This window comes from Canis lupus, chromosome 16 (genome assembly GCF_048164855.1).
Source record: "Canis lupus baileyi chromosome 16, mCanLup2.hap1, whole genome shotgun sequence".
Lineage (NCBI taxonomy): Eukaryota > Metazoa > Chordata > Mammalia > Carnivora > Canidae > Canis > Canis lupus.
The window spans coordinates 15,147,372-15,169,584 of NC_132853.1; the positions used below are offsets into that span (position 1 = coordinate 15,147,372).

The following is a 22,213-nucleotide window of genomic DNA, read 5'->3' on the forward strand; positions in this document are numbered from 1 at the left end:
ACACAGGAAACAAACAAGGTGAGTGAGAATGTGCCAGCTTACTGCCTTGAGAGTTTCCAGATTGAGACACAGATAGTGGGCCTGGAATTGAGATGGAGCTAAGAGTCTGGGGAGATATCAAGACATCTTATCTTGAGTTCTCAGGTCAGAGTACCAGAGAACGGAGAGCTGCAGAGAGAGAGAGCGTGACCTCCAGAGATCTGTAAAGGTTCCCCTTAAATAGTTAGCTGAGTACTGGTTGGCTGTGTGTGCGCAGAAACTGAGGCCAGTGAAGAAACATCTGAGAGGACCAGAGGGAATGCTGGCAGTGCTTTATATTGAGCTAGAAACAGTACCTGTTTCTAACAGCAGAATAGAAAACTTCAATTCATGGAGAATTGCATAGGATATTCTGACAGGCTATGTTTCTCTACTATGAATAACTAGACAAGGAATAAATGCCCCTCTCTGATCCCATCTAAAAAAAATTTTTTTTTTAAAGATTTTATTTATTTATCCATGAGATACAGAGAGAGAGAGGCAGAGGGAGGAGCAGGTTCCTCGCAGGAAGCCTGATGCAGGATTGGGACTCAATCCTGAACCTGGGACCACACCCTAAGCCGAAGGCAGATGCTCAACCGCTGAGCCACCCAGACTTTCCTCCATCTAACAAATCTTAAAAGCACTAACTCCCAAAATCAAACTGATTCCCAGTAACTTAATTGAATCCCTGAAAAAAAGCTCAAGAATTATTATAGTAGGTACCTAACAAGAATCAAAACTTGTGGCATCCAATCAAATATTACCAGGAACGCAAAGCAGCAGGAAAACACATTTGATAATGAGGAAGGAAAAAAAAAATCAACTGATAAAAACAGACCAAGAACTGATAAAGAAATGTTGGAATTAGCAGACAAGAACATTAAAAAACAGAGAAAATCCAAAACAAAGAAAGTTATAATTATATTCTGTATATCCCAAAAGTTAAGTAGAGACATAGAGAATATAACAAAGATCCAAACTGAGCTTCTAAAGATGAAAATTACAACGACAGAGAAAAAGAACATACCAGATAGGACTAATAGCAGATGAGACAAGATTAGTGAACTCGAATGCCCAGCAATAGAAACTATCCAAAATGAAACAGAAAAAGAAGAAAAACAAAAACCCCAGCATCAGGCAGCCCCCGTGGCTTAGCGGTTTAGCGCCGCCTTCAGTCCAGGGCCTGATCCTAGAGACCCGGGATCGAGTCCCACATCGGGCTCCCTGCATGGAGCCTGCTTCTTCCTCTGCCTCACTCTCCTGTGTCTCAAATAAATAAGTAAAATCTTAGAAAAATAAAATTAAAAAAAAAAAAAAACCCCAGCATCAATAAACTATGAGACAACTTCAAGCAGCTTATATATGTAATTGGAGGCGCAAAGGATATTTAAGAAATAATGGCCAAAATTTTTCCAAATTTGATGAAAACTATACGCACAGATCCAAGAAGCTCAATGAACACCAAGACACAAAGAAAATGACTTCAAGGTACATCACAATCAAATTGCTCAAAACTAATGATACAAAATTGTAAAGTGGTCAGAGAAAAAGTCATGGTAAAAACAGGACAAAAATAGGGATGGTCACAGATTTCTCTTAGGGTAACATGCAAGCAAAAGGACATCTTCAAAATACAGAGAAGAAAAAAGTGCCTGGGTGGCTCAGTCAGTTAAGTGGCCAGGTATTAAGTGCCAACTTTTGATTTCAGCTCTGGTCATGATCTGAGGGTCCTGGGACTGAGCCCCTGTGTTGGGGTCCCCACTCAGCCAGGAGTTTGCTTCAGGATTCTCTTTCTCTCTCTGTCCCCCACCTCTAAAATAGATAAATCGAAAAGAAATAAAAGAAAAGAAAGAAAACTACTTGGAATTCTGTGCCTAGCAAAAATCTCTTTCAGAGTCAAAGGCGAAATATTTTTCAGACCTTACAAAAGCTGAAAGAATTCATCCCTTGCATATCTCCACTACAAGAAATGCTAGGGACGCCTGGGTGGCTCAGCGGTTGAGCGTCTGCCTTTGGCTCAGGACGTGATCCCGGAGTTGCAGGATCGAGTCCCGCATCGGGCTCCTGCACAGAGCCTGCTTCTCCCTCTGCCTGTGTCTCTCATGAATAAATAAAATAAAATCTTTTTAAAGAAAACCAGAAACGGCAACTATATAAGTGAATACCTAAGATTTTAAGTAAGTCTCTTTAAAAGATAACTATTTAAACAAAGATAATTACAATATACTATGAGACTTATAAATGGTAAAATGTGTGACATCCATAGTACAAAGACTGGGAAGAGAGAAAAAGAAGTAAGATTCTCATACTATTAAGTGAAGTGTTGTAGCATCACTCAAAGGTAGACCTTAATAAGTTAGAGTGCACACTATAAACCTTAAACCAACCACTAGAATAGCAAAATACAGGCAATAGTTCTTAAGTCCACAAAAGAAATAAAAGGGATCACACAAAATATTCAATCCAAAAGAAGGCAGAGGGGAAAAAGGGAGAAAAAAGCTCAGATGGGACAAATAAAAAACAAATAGCAAGATCATATACTTAAACCTAATCATATCTATAATTATATTAAATGTAAATGGTCTAGACACCCCAGTTAAAAGGAAGAAATTATCAAATTGGATAAAAGAGCAAGACCCACCTATATACTGCTTACAAGAAATACAGTTAATATAAAGACATAAATAGGTGAAAAGTTAAAGGATGAAAAAAGATAAACCACACTAATACTAACTAAAAGAAAAATGAAATGGTTATATATTTTTCAAACTTGATTCTCTAGGATTATTATCAAAAATGAAGTGGTTACATTAATAGCAGACAAAGATTTCAGAGCATAGAATTTTGTCAATGATAAAGTCATTTCATAATGATAAAGTAGTCAGTTCATAAAGAGAACATTAACAATCCTAAATGTTTAATGCACTAAATAACAGAGCTTCAGGATACACGAAGCAAACCTAATACCTAGAGGAAAAAATCCATAATTATAGTCCTTCTCAATAACATAGAACAAGTCAATAGAAAATCAGTACTTGAACAATACTATAAACTAACTTGAACTGACTTTTTTTATTGATAGGACACTGTGCCCAACAAAAGAATACACATTCTTCTTAAGTACATAGAAAACTGACCAAGAGAGATCACACCTTAGGACAATAAAATAACAGGTTAGGTCACACAATGTATATTTACCCATATTCAAACTAAATTACATATCAGTAACAGCTCTCTGGAAAATTTCTAAATATTTGAAACCAAATACACTTAAAAAGTAACATAATATCAAAGAAGAAATTAAAAGGGAGCCTGTTGCGGGACTCAATTCCAGGACTCCAGGATCACACCCTGGGCCAAAGGCAGGCGCTAAACAGCTGAGCCACCCAGGCGTCCCAAAAGCTGCTTTTGATCATAGAGATGTAACAAAAAAGCAGGTGGCCACTGTTGTTGCACTTATTTAATAAAAATAAAAGATAAATTAAAATAAAAGTTAGGCCCCAGAGACATAACAAAGAATAAATGTGGTCTCTACCTTCCCGGAGTTTACTCATGGCCTGGCAATAAACACAGAAATTATTCTAAAAACTACTGGTGTATTGAGTGCTATCAAAAAAGTACAGATTATATGGTTTACATTTTTTATTGTATTACTTAAGGGCAGCCCAGGTGGCTCAGGGGTTTAGTGCTGCCCTCAGACCAGGGTGTGATCCTGGAGACCCGGGATTGAGTCCCATGTTGGGCTCCTTGCATGGAACCTGCTTCTCCCTCTGCCTGTATCTCTGCCTCTACCCCTCTCTGTGTCTCTCATGAATAAATAAATAAAATCTTAAAAAAAAAAATTTATTTTTAAGTAATCTCTATACCCAACATGGGGCTCAAACTCACAAACCGCTGCCTGTTCTGACTGAGCTAGCTAGGTGCCCTTGCTTTACATTTTTTAAAAACAAAAATGAAAAAATAAAAAACCAAAAATGTATATTTAAGAAAGTACATTTCTCATTAATATTACTTCTATCATTTGCCTTCCCCCCCCCAAGTTTTATTTATTTAAGTAATCCCTACCCCCAACGTGGGACTCAAATACACAACCCCAAGAATCAAGAGTCACACACTCCTCTGACTGAGCCAGCCAGGTGCCCCTATGTATTTATTTTTAATCTATTGTAAGTGGGATCTTTTTCCAGTACAGTTTCTAATTTTTCCTCCTTTCCTAATGCGAGATTGTGATATTGTGATCTAAGTATTTTTTGGCCTTTATCCATGGTTCCTGGCACAGAACTCTTAAAACCCTTGTAATTTCTTAAGTGTTAAGAGGAAGAAGGGTAGCCTACTTATAAGAAGCCCATTTCAACCACACCTGAGTGTCAGTGAGAAGACTTCTGGAAAGCCCCTAAGACTGGGGATGGTTGCTAGGGGAACCAACCATGTGATTAGAGTTAGAACTTTCAGCATCCATCCCCTACCTCTGAGGGGAAAAGGACTGGAGGATGAACCAATGGCCAATGACCAACGATTTAATCCATCATGCCTAGCTAAAGAGGTCTCCATAAAAACGGAAAACGACAGGGTTTGGGAGCTTCTGTTGGTGAAGATGTGGAACTTCTGGTAGGATGGTGCACCCTGAGAGAGTACAGAAACTGCACTCCTTCCCACACACCTTGCCCAGTGTACCTCTTCTACCTGGTTGTTCGCTTGAGTTCTGTGAGACACTCTAGTCCTTTAATCTAATCGAACCTGAGGAGGGGGTTGTGGAAACCTCCAATCCATAGCTAATTGGTCAGAAGCACAGGTAATTACCTAGACTTTTGACTAGAATCTGAACTGGGGTTTGGGGGTGGTAGAGGGGTATGGAGGTAGCTTTGTGGAACTCAGTGTTTACCTGTGGAATCTGATGCTAATTTTAAGCATACAGTATTTTTTTTTTAAGATTTTATTTATTTATTCATGAGAGACACACACACAGAGAGAGAGAGAGAGAGAGAGAGAGAGAGAGACATAGGCATAGAGAGAAGCAGGCTCCATGCAGGGAGCCCAACGTGGGACTCGATCCCGGGTCTCCAGGATCACGCCCTGGGCCCAAGGCAGGCGCTCAACCACTGAGCCACCCAGGCGTCCCTAGGCATACAGTATTAGAACTAAACTGAACTGTAGGACAACCAGCCAGTGTCCACAGAGAATTAGAGAACTGCTTGGTATGGGACAAACACCACACTTCTGGTGACAGACAAGCCAGAAATATGAAAGAAGTTTTGTGTAGAGAAAAACAGAGGAGAGGGTCAGCCTTTGAAGTCCTAGCATCATTTCTTTAACTTGGAAAAACCTAAAAGAATAACCCAGTTCCTAAACCCCCAAATCACTAGTTTTAGTACGACCAAGAAATCAAACTGAACCCTAAATGTACAATTCTGGATCTATAAAGAAGTATTCAACTGAGAGCTACAACCTATAAAAAAGCATTTTACCTTCATTATAGGGCACAGGATTGCCAATCTTTAATCCAACTGCTTCGGCTGATTTCAAAATGTTTAACTCCATCAAAATAACTACTCTCCTATGAAGGCAAAGAAATAGAAACAAGTTAGAAAAAAATCAATTTAGAAGCCCTTCAAATGACAAGCTACTTAAAAAGCTTTTCCTAATAATCATTTTGATAAAACTATTTCCATTTGTCAACAGGTTTTCATTACTGAATAACCAGAGAAATAGATGATATCAATTCCCATGTAAATATTTTCCTTAATCTTTCACTGCATCATTATCAAGGCTTTTTATGATTGCAAGGTTTTCATTTTCCATCTAGTCCTTTAGTTAAAATGCAGTGTCCTTACCACAAACAATATCTTCAAGGAGCAAATGACATGATCAGAATTTAGATTATTAAACACAATAAAATGAGGCACAACAAAAGATGATCTGTTTTCAGAAACATACACTTACCTCAACAATTACCTTTTCCCAGTGAAAATCGTTACAACTGTAGCCATTTTTAAATGATTATTATCTAAGAATCTACAGGCTTTCATCTACTTTTAACTCTTATTAAAACCTTTCAATAACTCTCAAGAACCTTAAGCCAAAAATAAAATCTTTCATAGATGGCCTACAAGGCTCTGTGTGATCTAGCCTTGCCAATCTCTTTAGCCCATCTCATACCACTTCCTTGAGATGCTCTGCTCTCCAGCCATTCTGACTGCTTTCAGTTCTCAGTATATGCCATGCTCTCTCCTGCCACAAAGCCTTTGTATATGCTGCTTGCTGAATATGAGGGCCTGCTCTCATTCCGCTCAGCTAGTACTTGTTTTTTGCTTTCATCTCAAACATCACTTCAAGAGACTCTGCCTTCATCTTTAGTTCAGATTACGTTTCTGTTACACTTTTTTTTTACTGCCATGACTTTTTTCTTTCACATTACTTCTCTCAGGTTTAATTAATGTATATTAACACAGAATTATGAACATAGAATTTATGTTCAATTATTCACTTATATAAATTTTATATACTCATAATTTCATTATTATCAGTCTCTCCTACTAGACAGAACTTTCAACAAGAGCAGGTGGCCTCCAGGTATCCACAGTTGTTGCTTAATACATACTTGAATGAGAATGTCATGACCATGTGTGTATTTGAAAAAGAACTGAAACATGAAGAAGAAATCTGAGGGAAACACAGTGGAGGCAGGGAGACCAAAGGAAGAGAACCGATGGTGGCCTCTACCAGAGTCATGGCAATGGAGATAAAAAGTAGATGGTTTTAAAGCAATATATATGTTTTTTAGGATTTCATTTATTTATTTTAGAGAGAAAAATGTGTGAGCAGGGGGAGGGGCAGAGGGAGAGAGAATCTCCAGCTGACTCCATGCTAAGCACTGAGCCTGATTCGGGGCCGATCCCACAACCCCAAGACTATGATTCAAGACAAAACCAAAAGTCAGACATTCAACCAACTAAGCCACCGAGGAACCCTCTAGCACAATATTTAAGCAATAACAAACCGAATTTCACCATGTTGTGGTTTTCAAATGGTCTGATTGCTATAACCTGGATTTTTATATACAATTGATGAGTTTCTGCTACCTTTATCAGGCTTTCATATCAAAGTTATATTACTTAAGGGCACCTGGGTGGATCGGTAGGTTAAAGTGTCTGCCTTTGACTCAGGGTCAATGATCTCAGGGCCCTGGGATTGAGCCCCATGTTGTGCTCTCTGCTTGCAGGGAGACTGCTTTTCCCTTTCCTCCCTGCTTGTATTCTCTCTCGATATCTCTCTCTCTCAAATAAATAAATAAAATCCTAAAAACAAAACAAACAAACAACAAAACAAAACAAAACAAAAAACCAAGCAAAAACCCCAGAGTTATATTACTTCAATAAAATAAGCTCAAAACTATCTATTTCTGACAATTAGACATAGATTCCCTACAAAAACTATCTGATAGAAATTTAGTGGTAGATATTTAATTATCTTCCAAAATTATCCAAATTACTCCAGGCTTATCAATCATTTAGCACTGGCTTAATACCAAAACTTGAGAGAAAATATGCTCAAAAAATTTAATTTTATCTTATATATTTACATAAAACATTAGCAAAAAAAAAATTAGCAAGATGAATCCAGCAGCATATCAAAGGAACATACTGCTTTTATCTACTTACAAAAAACACAGATAACAGGGACACATTACAACTTCACAGAGACACAATCAGCAAAATCCAGACTGTGGGAAACTACATGAGGCTAAAGGACAAATGACTTGGCTTCTCTAACAAATAAACAGTAAGGTTTTATTTTTTTATTTATTTTTTAAAAGATTTTATTTATTTATTCATGAGAGACACAAAGAGAGAGAGAGACAGACACAGGCAGAGGGAGAAGCAGGCTCCGTGCAGGAGCATGATGTGGGACTTGATCCCGGGTCTCCAGGACCACACTCCGTGCAGAAGGTGGTGCTAAACTACTGAGCCACCCAGGCGTCCCACTAACTGGAATTTAGATAAAAACTTGAAACTACACAAATGAACAAACAAACTCTAAGGGAGAAAAAAAATATAGTGGAGGAACCTACATATACAAAGAGACTTAAAAGGCATCAACCTACTACAGTGTCTACTTTGGATCCTGATTCAGATAAAATTATTCTCTCTCACATTCACACACACACACACACACACACACACACACACACACACGAATAGTTGGAAACAGAACACTGACAGGGTATTTAATATTTCAGGCTCAGTGGTTGAGCATCTGCCTTCGGCTCAGGGTGTGATCCTGGAGTTCCGGGATCGAGTCCCACTTCAGACTCCTTGTGGAGAGCCTGCTTCTCCCTCTGCCTATGTCTCTGTCTCTCTCATGAATAAATAAAATCTTAAAAAAAAAAAAATTAACAAATAAAATGGTACTTTTAAAAAAAGTTATCTTTTGGGTACCTGGCTGGCTCAGTTGGTAAAGCATATGACTCTTGATCTCAGGGCTGTGAATTCAAGCATGGAGATTACTTTAGAAAGATGAGTAACATTGGGACACCTGGGTGGCTCAACAGTTGAGCATCTGCCTTTGGCTCAGGGCATGATCCCAGGGTCCAGGGATTGAGTCCTCCATCGGGCTCCCAGCAGGGAGTCTGCTTCTTCCTCTGCCTAGGTCTCTGGCTCTGTGTATCTCTCATGAATAAATAAATAAAATCTTGCTGAGTGAAGTAAGTCAGTCGGAGAAGGACAAACATTATATGTTCTCATTCATTTGGGGAATATAAATAATAGTGAAAGGGAATATAAGGGAAGGGAGAAGAAATGTGTGGGAAATATCAGAAAGGGAGACAACGTAAAGACTGCTAACTCTGGGAAACAAACTAGGGGTGGTAGAAGGGGAGGAGGGCGGGGGGTGGGAGTGAATGGGTGACGGGCACTGGGGGTTATTCTGTATGTTAGTAAATTGAACACCAATAAAAAATAAATTAAAAAAAAAGAAAAAAAAAGAATCAAACACACAAATAAAAAAAGATACTAAAAAAAAAAAAGAATATAGAATGAAAGGAACCCTGTACACGTTTGTGGGAATGTAAACTGCTATAATTACTATGAAAAACAATATGTACATTTCTCAATAAAAATAGAACTGCAAAAAATAAATAAATAAATAAATAAATAAATAAATAAATAAAATCTTAAAAAAAATTAATCATAAAATTACCATATGGCCCACAATTCCACTCCTAGATATATACGATGGAAAATGTCCACACAAAAACTTACACCAACATGTCCACAGCATTATTCTTAATAGTAAAAAGGTAGAAACCCAAATGTCCAAACAAACGAATAAACAAAATGTGACATATTCATGCAACAGAATATTACTTGGCCATACAAAAGAATGAAGTACTGGTACATGCCATAGCATGGATAAACCTTGAAAATCTTATGCTATGTTAAAGGGGCTAGTCACAAGGGACCACAAATTTTATGACTTCATTTATATGTAATGTCTAGAATAAGCAATCTGGAGAGACAGAAAATAGATTAGTGGTTGAAAGAATGAGGAGGGCAGCCTGGGTAGCTCAGCGGTTTAGTGCCACCTTCAGCCCAGGGCCTGATCCTGGGGACCTGGGATCGAGTCCTATGTCGGGCTCCCTGTATGGAGCCTGCTTCTCCCTCTGCCTGTGTCTCTGCCTCTCTATCTCTCTGTTTCTAATGAGTAAATAAATAAAATCTTTAAAAAAGAAAGAAAGAATGAGGAGTTTGGGGGTGATAGCTAAATGGTACAAGATTTTGGGGGTGATGAAATATTCTAAAATTAATTGTGGTAATGATTACACAACTCTATCAATATATTAAAAATTATTTTACACTTAATTTTTTTAAAAAGATTTATTTTTTTTTAAATTTTTATTTATTTATGATAGAGAGAGAGAGAAGCAGAGACACAGGCAGAGGGAGAAGCAGGCTCCATGCACCGGGAGCCCGATGTGGGACTCGATCCCGGGTCTCCAGGATCGCGCCCTGGGCCAAAGGCAGGCGCCAAACCGCTGCGCCACCCAGGGATCCCTAAAAAAGATTTAATTTATTTATCCATGAGAGACACAGAGAGAGAGGCAGAGACACAGGCAGAGGGAGAAGAAGGCTCCATGCAGGGAGCTCAATGTGGGTCAAAGGCAGTGCTAAACCACTGACTGAGGGATCCCTGGGTGGCACAGCGGTTTGGTGCCTGCCTTTGGCCCAGGGCGCGATCCTGGAGACCCGGGATCGAGTCCCACGTCAGGCTCCCAGTGCATGGAGCCTGCTTCTCCCTCTGCCTGTGTCTCTGCCTCTCTCTCTCTCTCTCTCTCTCTCTCTCTCTCTGTGACTATCATAATAAATAAATAAATAAATAAATAAATAAATAAATAAATAAATAATAAATAAATAATAAAAAAATAAAATAAAATAAAATAAAATAAAATAAAATAAAATAAAATAAAATAAAATAAACCACTGACTGAGCCACCCGGGCTGCCCTACACTTAATTTTTTACAAAAGATTTTATTTATTCACTTGAGAGAGAGAACAAGCAGGGGGAAGCAGACTCCTCACTGAGCAGAGAGCTAAATGCAGGGCTTGATCCCAGGACCTAGAAATCATGACCCAAGTTGAAGGTAGACACTTAACATCTGAGCCACCTAAGCGTCCCCCATTTTACACTAAATGGATAAATTATAGCAGTATGTGAGTTATATCTCAAAGCTGTTACAAAAACAAAAACTATGGCACTGACCATTATCAACAATAGCCAAACTATGGAGTCTAAATGTCCATCAACTGATGAATGGATAAAGAAGGTGTGGTATATACACAAAGGATTATTACTTAGCCATCAAAAAGGATGAAATCTTGCCATTTGCAATGAGATACATGGACCTAGTATATATTTTGCTAAATGAAATGTCGGTCAGAGATAGAAAATACTGTACAATCTCACTCATACATGGAATTTAGGAAACAAAACTGATGAGCATATGGGAAAGAAAAAAGAGAGATGGAAGCAAACCATAAAAGACTCTTAAGTAGAGAGAACAAACAGGGTTGAAGGAGAGAAGTGGGTGGGAGATGGGCATGAAGGAGGACACTGGTTATGATGATAATACACTGGGTATTAAAGTGATGAATCACTAAATTCTGCTCCTGAAACCAATATTATACTACATGTTAACAACTAGAATTAATTTGAGAGAAAGTAAGATAGTGAGTGAGAGCATGAGCAGGGGGAAAGGGCAAAGGGAAAGAAGTAGCCTCCCCACTGGGCAGGGAGGCTGATGTGGGGCTCCATCCCAGGACCCGGGTTGAAGATAAGATGCTTAACTGATTGAGGCACCAAGGTGCCCCATGCTAGCTAACTAGATTTTAAATAAAATTTTGAAATAAAAAAAGAAATACTAAACGAATTTTGTGAGGTTGCTAAAACAATGTGAATATATACAGGGGCACCTGGGTGGCTCAGCTGGTTAGGCCTCTGACTCTTGATTTCTGCTCAGGTCAACCTCAGGGTCTTGAGATGGAGATCCACAACAGGCTCTGCCCTTAGTAGGACTCTGCGTGAGATTCTCTCTCTGCCCTGAGTGTGCTCGCTCTCTCAAATAAGTGTCTTAAAAAAAAAAAAACAAACCCAAAATCCAATATGAATATATTCAAATTTATTTTATTTCTATGTATCAGCAATAAAAGATTAGAAAATGAAATTTAAAAATGAGAAATGGAAAACAAAAAACACAAAAACTATCGCACCGACAGATCAATGGAAATGACAGCAAACTCAGAAAGATTCAGATAAATGGAACAACAATCTCTACTTTTTTGCCACCAACCATCAATTCTCCATACAACTATGAGAATAACCTTTTAAAAACTTAGATCATACCGATACTCCTCAGCTCAAAACCCTATGGCTTTCCAACACCCTTGAAAAACAATCTAAACTCCTTACTGGGACCTATAAACCCCCTATGATATGGGCTATACATCTGGAAAATATTTAGCTAAATTCCTCCTTTGTACCCTATTTTTTAAAAAACTAGATAAACTAGTCTACTTTAAAAATCCACAGAAGGGGATGCCTGGGTGGTTCAGCCAGTTGGGCGTCTGACTTGTTTTTGGCTCAGGCTCATGGGATTGAACCCTGTCTGCACACTATGCTCTGCAGGGAGTCGGCTTGAGATTCTCTCTTACTCTGTCCCTTCCTCTCCCCATGCCCCCACCCCCAACTGCTGTTAGTGCATGTGCTCTCTTTCAAATAAATAAATCTTAGGATCCCTGGGTGGCGCAGCGGTTTAGCGCCTGCCTTTGGCCCGGGGCGCGATCCTGGAGACCCGGGATCGAATCCCACGTCAGGCTCCTGGCATGGAGCCTGCTTCTCCCTCTGCCTGTGTCTCTGCCTCTCTCTCTCTCTGTGACTATCATAAATAAATAAAAATATTAAAAAAAAAAAAAAAACAAATAAATAAATCTTAAAAAAAAATTCCACAGAAGGATTAAAGAACTAAAAAATATATTTTAAAAAAGATTTATGTATTTGAGAGAGAGAGAAAAAGAGAGAGAGAGAGAGAGAGAGAGAGAGTACCCAAGTGCGAGGATGAGCAGAGTGAGTGGAGAATCTCAAGCTGGCTCCAAGCCCAGCACAAAGCTCCAAGGCAGGGTTTCATCTCATGACTTAAGCCAAAACCAACAGTCGGACACTCAATGAACTGAGCCACCAAGACACCCCTAAAAAATAATTTTATCACCCAGTCAGGAAGTTTCCTAAGCAAGACAAAATTCAGAAGTCATAAAGGAAAAAAACTAATAAATTTGATTAGTACATAATAAAAAGTAATCCAGAAAAGAACTACAGAGGGGTGCCTGGATGGCTCAGTTGGTTAAGCATCTGCCTTCAGCTCAGGTCATGATCCTGGGGTCCTTGGATTGAGCCCCATGTTGGACTCTGCTCAGTATGGAGCCTGCTTCTTCCCCTCCCTCTGTGTGAGCTCTCTCTCTCAAATAAATAAATAAAATATTTAAAAAAAACCCTCCAAAACCACAGAGTCAATGAATATATGAAAACATACTTTACTTCAATAGGGAAATATAAATTAAAATATTAAATATTGGGATGCCTGGGTGGCTCAGCAGTTAAGTGTCTGCCTTCGGCCCAGGGCATGATCCTGGAGTCCCAGAATCAAGTCCCACACCGGGCTTCCTGTAGGGAGCCTGGTTTTCCCTCTGCCTGTGTCTCTGCCTCTCTCTCTCTCTATCAATCTGTGTGTCTCTCATGAATAAATAAAATATTTAAAATATATATTAACAATATTGACAACAATTATTTGTAAAAATTAGTAGTATCCAGTATGTTGACAAGGTTAAGGGAAATTTTTTTTTTTTTTTTTGGTTTTGTTTGTTTTTTTTTAAAGTAACAGCTTTTTGAGATATCGGTCACATACCATTCCACTTCCTGACCCCTGGGGAACCATGAATCTAATTTGTTTCCTTGGATTTGCTTATTCAGAAACAAGCACTCTTACAAAGTTAATGAGTATATTAACTGGTATATTTTCTATAAGACATGTCCTTTGAGCCCCACTATAGTAATTCAAGCAATCTGCTCTTCAGAAATAATAGCACGAGCACATACAGATAAATGTACAAGGATGAATGCTGAAGCCCTGTTTGGAATAAGCCTAAATAACCATAAAAAAAGTAAGGGGTAAATAAACTTGGATGTACATATATAGGTTCTCAACAGAAGTAGGAAATACAAGACATGCCATCATTTGGAGGTGGTGCAATAAAACAAAGCCCACGGGAGTGGAATTCTATCCCTGATCAGAGAATAAAGCCTAAGTTTTTGCACTCGACCCCACCAAAGCTCTCCACCCTCTTCCATAACCGTACCTTAAAGGACAGAAAAATGGATAGAAAGCACCGCTCAAGCACTCAAAGGTATAGCTTGGAATGGAAGATAACACGTCCCATGTGGGAAGGTTGGCAAGGAGATGTACCTAGCTTAAAATATGTCAGAGCAAATATGAAGTCTGACAGAACTATCCACATTAAGCATGAACAAGATAAAAAGAAATGACATATCAACAATGCAACTTATAAAAGTATATAAAAATAAAAGGAATATAGAAAGCAGAGACAAAGAATCCGATCTAGAAGAAAGCATATGGAAGAAAGGGAATAATACTTTCCAAGAGGGGTTTGAGAAATAAGACTAAGAATTAATAAAATAAAACTCAAAAGATTAGATAAAACAAGAGATTGAGAAGAAACGATAGCTTGAGAAGACAAAAATAGAACAAAAGTAATACCATTATATATCTAACACTTAAACATTATAAACCAAGAAACAGCAAGGAGAAAGCTAAAAACTGAACTATTATGTTGGAAAATCTTGATTAATGTATGCATTAGAAAAAAGACTAAAGCAAACTGAAGACACAAAGGGAGGATAGTTATCCACAATACAAGTAAAAACTAAAGCTCAAATGAAATAGAAAACAGCCTTAAGGAATAGAATTTGAGATTGAAAGGCATATCATGCACCAGAAAAAAATTACGCTAAGAACAATTGACATTAAGATATATCCTGGTTAAAAAAAAAAAAAAAGATATATCCTGGTTGGTTAAGTCACTGAAATTGACTGAAACATAACCAAAGAATTTTTCCATTTAATCCACAGAACCTATTCAAGTTTTATCAGCTGTCTAAATGATGTCCTTAATAGCAAAAGGATCCAGTCCAGGATCACTTGTTGTATTCAATTACCAAATCTCTTAAGTCTCCTTCAATCTGAAAGTCTCTCAGTGTACACAACTTTTTTCTTTCATGCTTGAGATCTGAAAATCAGAGGTCACTGGGACACCTGGGTGGCTCAATCAGTCAAGCATCTGACTCTTGATTTTAGCTCAGGTTGTGATCTAAGGGGCCAGGGATCGAGCCCCGCAATGGGTTCCATGCTCCGTGGGGAGTCTGCTCCTTCTCTCTCTGCCCATTCCCTGGCTTGTACTCTCTCAAATAAGTAAATAAATCTTAAAAAAAAAAAAAAAATCAGAGGTTATTTATTTTGTAGAATGTCCCTTAATTTAACTGAGGTTTCCTCATGATTACAGATTATGCATCTTTTCTTTTTTTTAAAGATTTTATTTATTTATTCATGAGAGACACAGAGGGAGATGCAGAGACATAGACAGAGGGAGAAGCAGGTTCTTGGCAGGGAGCTCTGCGAGACTCCATCCCCAGACCCTGGGATCACAACTTGAGCCAAAGGCAGATGCTCAACCACTGAGCTACCCAGGCGTCCCACAGATTATGCATCTTTGGCAAAAGCATAATATTAGTGATGCTGTGTTCTCATTGCATCCTATCAGGTAATACACAAATTCTATTTGTAATTCTATTTGTCCCATTACTGGTAATGTTAACTTTGATCATTGGAATAAGGGGCTGTCTGCCAGGTTCCTCCACTACAAAGTTGCCTCTGCTTCTTTTTACAATTAGTAATTACGTTGTGAATAACTTGTTACTCAGCAAACTTTCATCGACTTGTTTCAGCATCTGTGGTAGACTGAATGACCCCCCCCAAAAGCTATCCACTTCCTAATCCCTGGAGCCTGTGAATGGGACAAGGAACTTGGTAAATGTGATGAAGTTCAGGATTGAAACGGCAAGATTACCCTGGATCCTCTGCTGGGCCCTAAAAGCAACCACATTTATCTCCATAAGAGGGGGGCATATCTGATACAGACAGGAGGCGACAGATAAAACAAAGACCTGGAGGTGAGACTGAACTACAGCAGTGAACAGCCAAGGGATGCTAACAACCACCAGAGGCTGGAAGAGGGAAAGAAGGATCTCAGTCCAGTGAAACTGATTTCAACTTTTGACCTCCAGGCAAATAATTTCTGCTATGTTAATTTGTTAGAGCAGCCATGGCACCCACTGATGTTTCCTGCGTAAACTAACACTGTGCTGGTTACCAAGGGGGATTTTCTAATTCCATCATTCCTTCCACATTTGTCGGATGGCACTCTATTTTAAGAAAAACTTTTCTCTTCCTCCATCTATTCCTTTTTTGGGTATGGACTTATGAACTCCTATTTTATTTAATAGGTTATAATCTGTTCCCATTTTTATTGTGATTTTAAATTGCCTTAGATTTGACAAGTCTAAGATTCTGCAAGCCAGTTTCTCTGTCCTTTTGACAGGGTCCCACCTCCCTTTGAGCTCTTCCTTACCATCTGACACATTAAGATATCCCAGGCTCATCTTGTCGTTTCCAAGCCTGTACAAGCCATCCTCCAAGGAGCCCTAGTTCCTTTTAGGGTGAAGTGGCATTCAGAAATGAAGATCTGGTGCTAAGTGGGCTCACAGCTTTTGGGGTATTGCTGCTCCAAAACCCTCTCTATAGACAGATCTAGGGAACACACACACACACTATATATATAATTATATATACACATAATATATATTATATATACACACTCATATACCAACCAGATCTGAACAGCTGCCCTTTTTTTTTTTTCATAAACAGATATCTTTCCAAAGAAGACATACAGCTAGCCAACAGGTACATGAAAAGATACCCTGAATCAGGGAAATGGAAGCCAAAACCACAATGAAATATCACTTCATATTTGTTAGAATGGCTATTATCCAAAAGACTAGAAATAGCAAATGCTGGTGAGGATATGGAGAAAAAGGAACTCTTGTGCACCGTTGGGAATGTTAAGTTGGTGTAGCCACTATGGAAAACAGTATGGAGATTCCTCAAAAAATTAAAAATCAAACTACCATAAGATCCAGCAACTCCACTTCTGGGTATTCATCCAAAGAAAATAAAAGCACTAACTCAAAAACATATACATATATACCCCCATGTTCACTGTAGCACTACTTACAAGAGTTAATATATGGAAACAACCTAAGTGTCTACTACTAGGTAAATGGATAAAGGAATTGTCACACACACACACACACACACACACACACACACACACACAAATACACATAGAATATTATTCATCCATAAAAAGGAATTGAATCTTGCCATTTGCAAAAACATGGATGGACTTCCAGGGCATTATGCTAAGTCAGACAGAGAAAAGCAATTAATGTATGGTCTCTCTTATATGTGGAAATAAATAATAAGCCTGTAGATACAGAAAACAAACAGATTGGTGATTGTTAGAGGCAAAAAGTAGGAGGCAGGAGAAATGGGAGAACTGTTTTAGTATTTAGTTTAAATAAAGTGAGTTAAAATAATAAGGTAAAATAAATTTATTTCTTCCTTTCTTTTCTCCTTTCCTTTCCTTTCCATGGCCAGTATGGAGCCCAACATGGGGATCAAACTCACAACCCTAAAATGAAGACCTGAGTTGATATTAAGAGTCAGACACCCAACCAAGTGAGCCACCCAGGCACCCCAAAAAATCTAATTTTAAAACCCTAAATGTAAAAATAAATAAAATAAAAAAATAAAACCCTAAATGTTTATATCTTTATCTATCTATCTATCAAAAACCTTGAGTTCGGGGATCCCTGGGTGGCGCAGCGGTTTGGCGCCTGCCTTTGGCCCAGGGTGCGATCCTGGAGACCCGGGATCGAATCCCACATCGGGCTCCCGGTGCATGGAGCCTGCTTCTCCCTCTGCCTGTGTCTCTGCCTCTCTCTCTCTCACTGTGTGCCTATCATAAAAAAAAAAAAAAAAAAAAAAAAAACCTTGAGTTCACTCTGAAACCTTCAATTCTAATCCGGAATCACTGATTTCTCCCTTGAGTAGCTCCCATAACTTTCAACATATTAGATCAATTCCCCTCATAGGTAACCAAACTCCTATCACTACCTGCCACTGCTACACACATGGACACTCCTCTGAATGCTCAAATTCCAAACCTGGTTCTGAGACCACTACCATCCTATTACAAACAAGCACCCTCCCCCCCTTCCCCAGAAACGTGCTGTTGTCCCAGATCCCCACACTCCCAGATGCCGTCATTCCTTCCTTAGGATCCAGCAACCACACAGACTCTTACCTCATCTTACTGAGGCTTTGACAACCCATTCTGGGCTGCAACCACCCTCTCCTCATGTATGTTCACCTTACCTGCTTATGTTCCATCCCTAAGTCCAGTCCATGATACCTTCCTCCCTTTGGGCTAACACCTGGTTCTAGGCCATCACCACCACCACCACTATCCCTTCCTTGTAAACACCTACCTTGCCTGGCCCCACCTAATGACTTTGGACTGAATTATTCAGGAAAGGAGAGAGCAGGGGCTGCCCGGGTGGCTCACCGGTTTAGCACTGCCTTCGGCCCCAGGGCCTGATCCTGGAAACCCAGGATTGAGTCCTGCATCAGGCTCCCTGTGTGGAGCCCGCTTCTCCCTCTACCTGTGTTTGTGTCTCTCTCTGTGTCTCTCATTAATAAATAAAATCTTTATTTAAAAAAAAAAAAGGGAGGAAGAGAGCAACAATATTTATATTGTCATTTCAGTATCAAAATTATTTCTATCAATTATGATAAATACCACTGTGATATATCTGGAATGATGTTCACTAACTCATAATATGGTTATTTCTGGGTTGTATGAATTTTAGACAATTTTTTTCCTTCTTTGTACCTTTTATTTCACTGCTTGAATCAATTATTTTGTGTGTCATTTTTTTTGTTGTTGTGTGTCATTTTTATTAAAATAACAGTAGTCTCTAAAAATTTGAATACACAAAGATAGAGCTACAAATATATTCTAAGAAGCACTGGTGAAAAATTTTAAATAGTGAAATGCTGTATAATATTAAATGTTAACTAAATTATGGTAATTCTATATAATGACATACAAAATAATACAAGGCAGAGGTTTATCTAGGGACATGTAAAAATGACCACTATTAAAAAAAATTATAAACCCATATTATGAGGTTTTTTTAAAGAAAATTACAAATTTATAAGTACTTAATGTTCACAGAAAAATTCTAGAAGGATTACAACAAAATTTTTAAGAATAGTTATTTTAGGCAGTGGAATTAGTTATTATGTATATGTGAACTTGATTTATTCATTTTTTTAAAGTAGGCTCCACACCCAGTGTGGGGCTAGAACTCATAATCCCAAGATCAAGAGCCACCGGCTCTACCAACTAAGCGAACCCCTATTCGTGTGAGTTTTAAAATATAGGTATATATTACTTGTATAATAAAAGTTGTTTTACAAAACAGTGACAAGAACATAAAATTCTATCGGATGAAGATCCTACTACATGATATACAGAACTAAGTAACTGTCAACCTAGAATTCTATACCTTGTCTCATTTAACTGAGAATGAAACAGACATTTTTAGATGACAGATTTTTATCATCCACAAACTTTCCCTATAAGAGCTGCTAAAAGATATTCTTCAGGAAGATGAGAACTGAACTAAAAAGGAAGGAGTGTGATGAAGGAGGCAAAGAGAAGCCAGCAAACTACAGGGAAGTCTAAGTAACAGCTGCCTACATAGAGAATATACTAATTCAAAGAAATAAAAAACAAAGTTGAGCTATAACACTGAACATAGAACGTTTTGAGACCTTTGCTTGAGAGGACGGTAAAAATAGACCTATCTTAGAATTTCTGTTAATTCGCATATGGGTTATTTTTTTTTTTTTAAGATTTTATTTATTCATGAGAGACAGAGAGAGAGAGAGAGGCTGAGACACAGGCAGAGGAAGAAACAGGCTTCATGAAAGGAGCCTGATGCGGAACTCGATCCCAGAACCCTGGGATCACGCCCTGAGCCACAGGCAGACTCTCAACCACTGTGCCACATAGGTGTCCCATATAGATTGTTTTAAATGTAAGAACACCCGTAAACAAACAAACAAAACCACAGCACAAGTAGAATGTATTTCAAACCAGTAGAGGGGAAAAAAATTAAGGAAAAACTCAATCAATTTAAGGCAAGAAAAATATAAAGCAAAAACATGGTAAAAACACAAAAGTTAGAAAAAAAATCAATAATAAATTAAGCAGAATAAACTCCCCAATTAAATCTCAAATTGATTTCTAAAATCATGTGCTGTTTATAAAAGACATCCAAGGTTAAGAACAGAGAAGCTGAAAGTTAAAAGAAGGACAACCATGTAGCAAACAAAGCAAAAGTTATTTGGAAACCTATAGATGACACTGTAACATACACTGACATACCCTTATTAAGATGGAAATGCTTGCTATATTTGTTTCTTATGTGTTCTGTGATCGAAAATAAAAAACTTAAAAGCCTCTCCCCAACAAAAAAGGTCCTATTTTAGCAACAGTTACCCAGGAGTAACAGTTACCCAGGAGCTCACCACTGCACTTCTAGCGGCAGAGCAGGTCAGTACTCAGCATACTATATTGGCTGAATAAAGTATTTATGATGAAAGAGTCAAGACTGCAAAAAAAGGGCAGTGTTACATAATTAATTACATCATTTTTGCTTTTCTTTTTTTTTTGCTTTTCTTTTTTTTTTTTTTTTAAAGATTTCTTTATTTATTCATGAGACAGAGACAGAGAGAGAGAGTCAGAGACACAGGCAAAGGAAGAAACAGGCTCCCTGCAGGAAGCCTGACATGGAACCTATCCCAGGACTCCAGGACCACGCCCCGGGCCAAAGGCAAGCACCAAACTGCTGAGCCACCCAGAGACCCCCAGTAACCCCTTTTCATTAAAAGATACTTCAAAAGAGAATCCTAAAAACAGTGCTTCTGAAGAGATGAAAAATAAAAGTTCTGTATTCTGTTTTAATCTCCTGCTTTGAAATTTCCAATTTGTTTCCAAATTTCTCTTCCTTTGGTGCCATGTTTTAGTCACCTAAGGTTCAGATCTCAATAGCTGTAAACTCTTAGCTGAAAACTTATCATTGTCTTTTCATTCCTAAATGAATTGTGGCATTCTCTGCTGAAAGAAAAATTAGTCCCCATTCTACAACACAATAATACCAAAGAAAACCCCCCACAATAAAGAAAAACACCACATACCTTCCATCTTTCAGAGTGTTAACAATAAATCGATTAATCTGGCAAATACAGTTGCTAGACAATTGTTCTTCCTCAACGAGAGGGTTCAACTGTGTTGCCAACATGAAAGCTGAAAAGCACAGAGATTATTTCAGTCCCCACAACATCTCAATCATGACAGTCTGAAAGCTCATCACACCTAGACTAGTAAAGGAAAACAATTATTTTGAACAGGTTTCTAAAATTAAAACCACTCGGATTCTGCATAGTGAAAAACAGTATAATTTACTGTGCTTTAAACATCTGCTGGTACTTTGAAATGTATTTCTTCAAGTGTTCAAAATAATTTTTTCCATCATTCAGGTTTCATGACAAAGACTAAGAAGTCTTTTCTATGTTCTTCACCTTGTGACTAGAGATAGCAAGCATCTATTCTGCAAATTCTTTCTCCCTTGTAAGGTTTCCAACGCAGAAATAAAACCCAAAAAAGGCAAGTATAGGACAGCTAACCCATTATATTCATTAAATGTCAATATCATCCTGAGGGAAATTAATCAAAGAAAACAGAGCACCAGTTAGAGAAAATTAATTAAGCCAAGTGGCAGCTTTCCACTAGATCCAGTCTATTGTTAGAATGCTCTCTGCCAGCCATAATTCTGTCTGAATGAAGTACATGGCTAAGCAAATGTACGCTTCTGAAATGCCCCCAAATTATTGTAATCAGAGTGCTGGGTGTGCTTTTATCATTTAAATGCAAATTCCTAGATTTATACATCATACTTACAGGATAGAGTGTTCAATCCATCACTCATAAGCAGTCGATAACGGGGTGGACTATTCCCCGTAGTAATGGGACGGATGTTCTAGGATAGAAAATTTGATTCATTAGCCAGGTTGTCTCCCCAGTCCCCAGGGATAAGTAAACTTAAGTGGCAGGAGAGTGGGTTCGTCTTTAGTTCAACAAACACTGAACTGCTTGCCCATTCTCTTGACACCTAAATCCAAGCAAAAGAAAATTACATTTGATGATTTTCCTTCCAGCCTCTACTAACATTATTAAACACAACATAGATGAGAATAAAATATACTCTTCTGCTATCTCTCCCCAACTCAAATTTGACTGAATTTGAATTAATTTTTAAAAAAGATATGACTATGCACCTAATATGTGCAAGGTGTTATGCAGAAAACATACTAAAAAT

General features: G+C 38.2%; 1 protein-coding gene across 1 annotated transcript in view; it reads right to left on the reverse strand.

The window, feature by feature from the left end:
• RPA1 (replication protein A1) overlaps positions 1-22,213 on the reverse strand; it is a 78,917-nt gene that overhangs the window by 42,045 nt on the left and 14,659 nt on the right. Inside the window, exons 3-5 of the mRNA XM_072779078.1 lie at positions 21,796-21,874; positions 21,033-21,141; positions 5,487-5,575 (exon numbers count right to left, since the gene is read on the reverse strand). Of these exons, the coding sequence (XP_072635179.1) occupies positions 5,487-5,575; positions 21,033-21,141; positions 21,796-21,874 (277 nt within the window). The remainder of the gene's footprint in view (positions 1-5,486; positions 5,576-21,032; positions 21,142-21,795; positions 21,875-22,213) is intronic.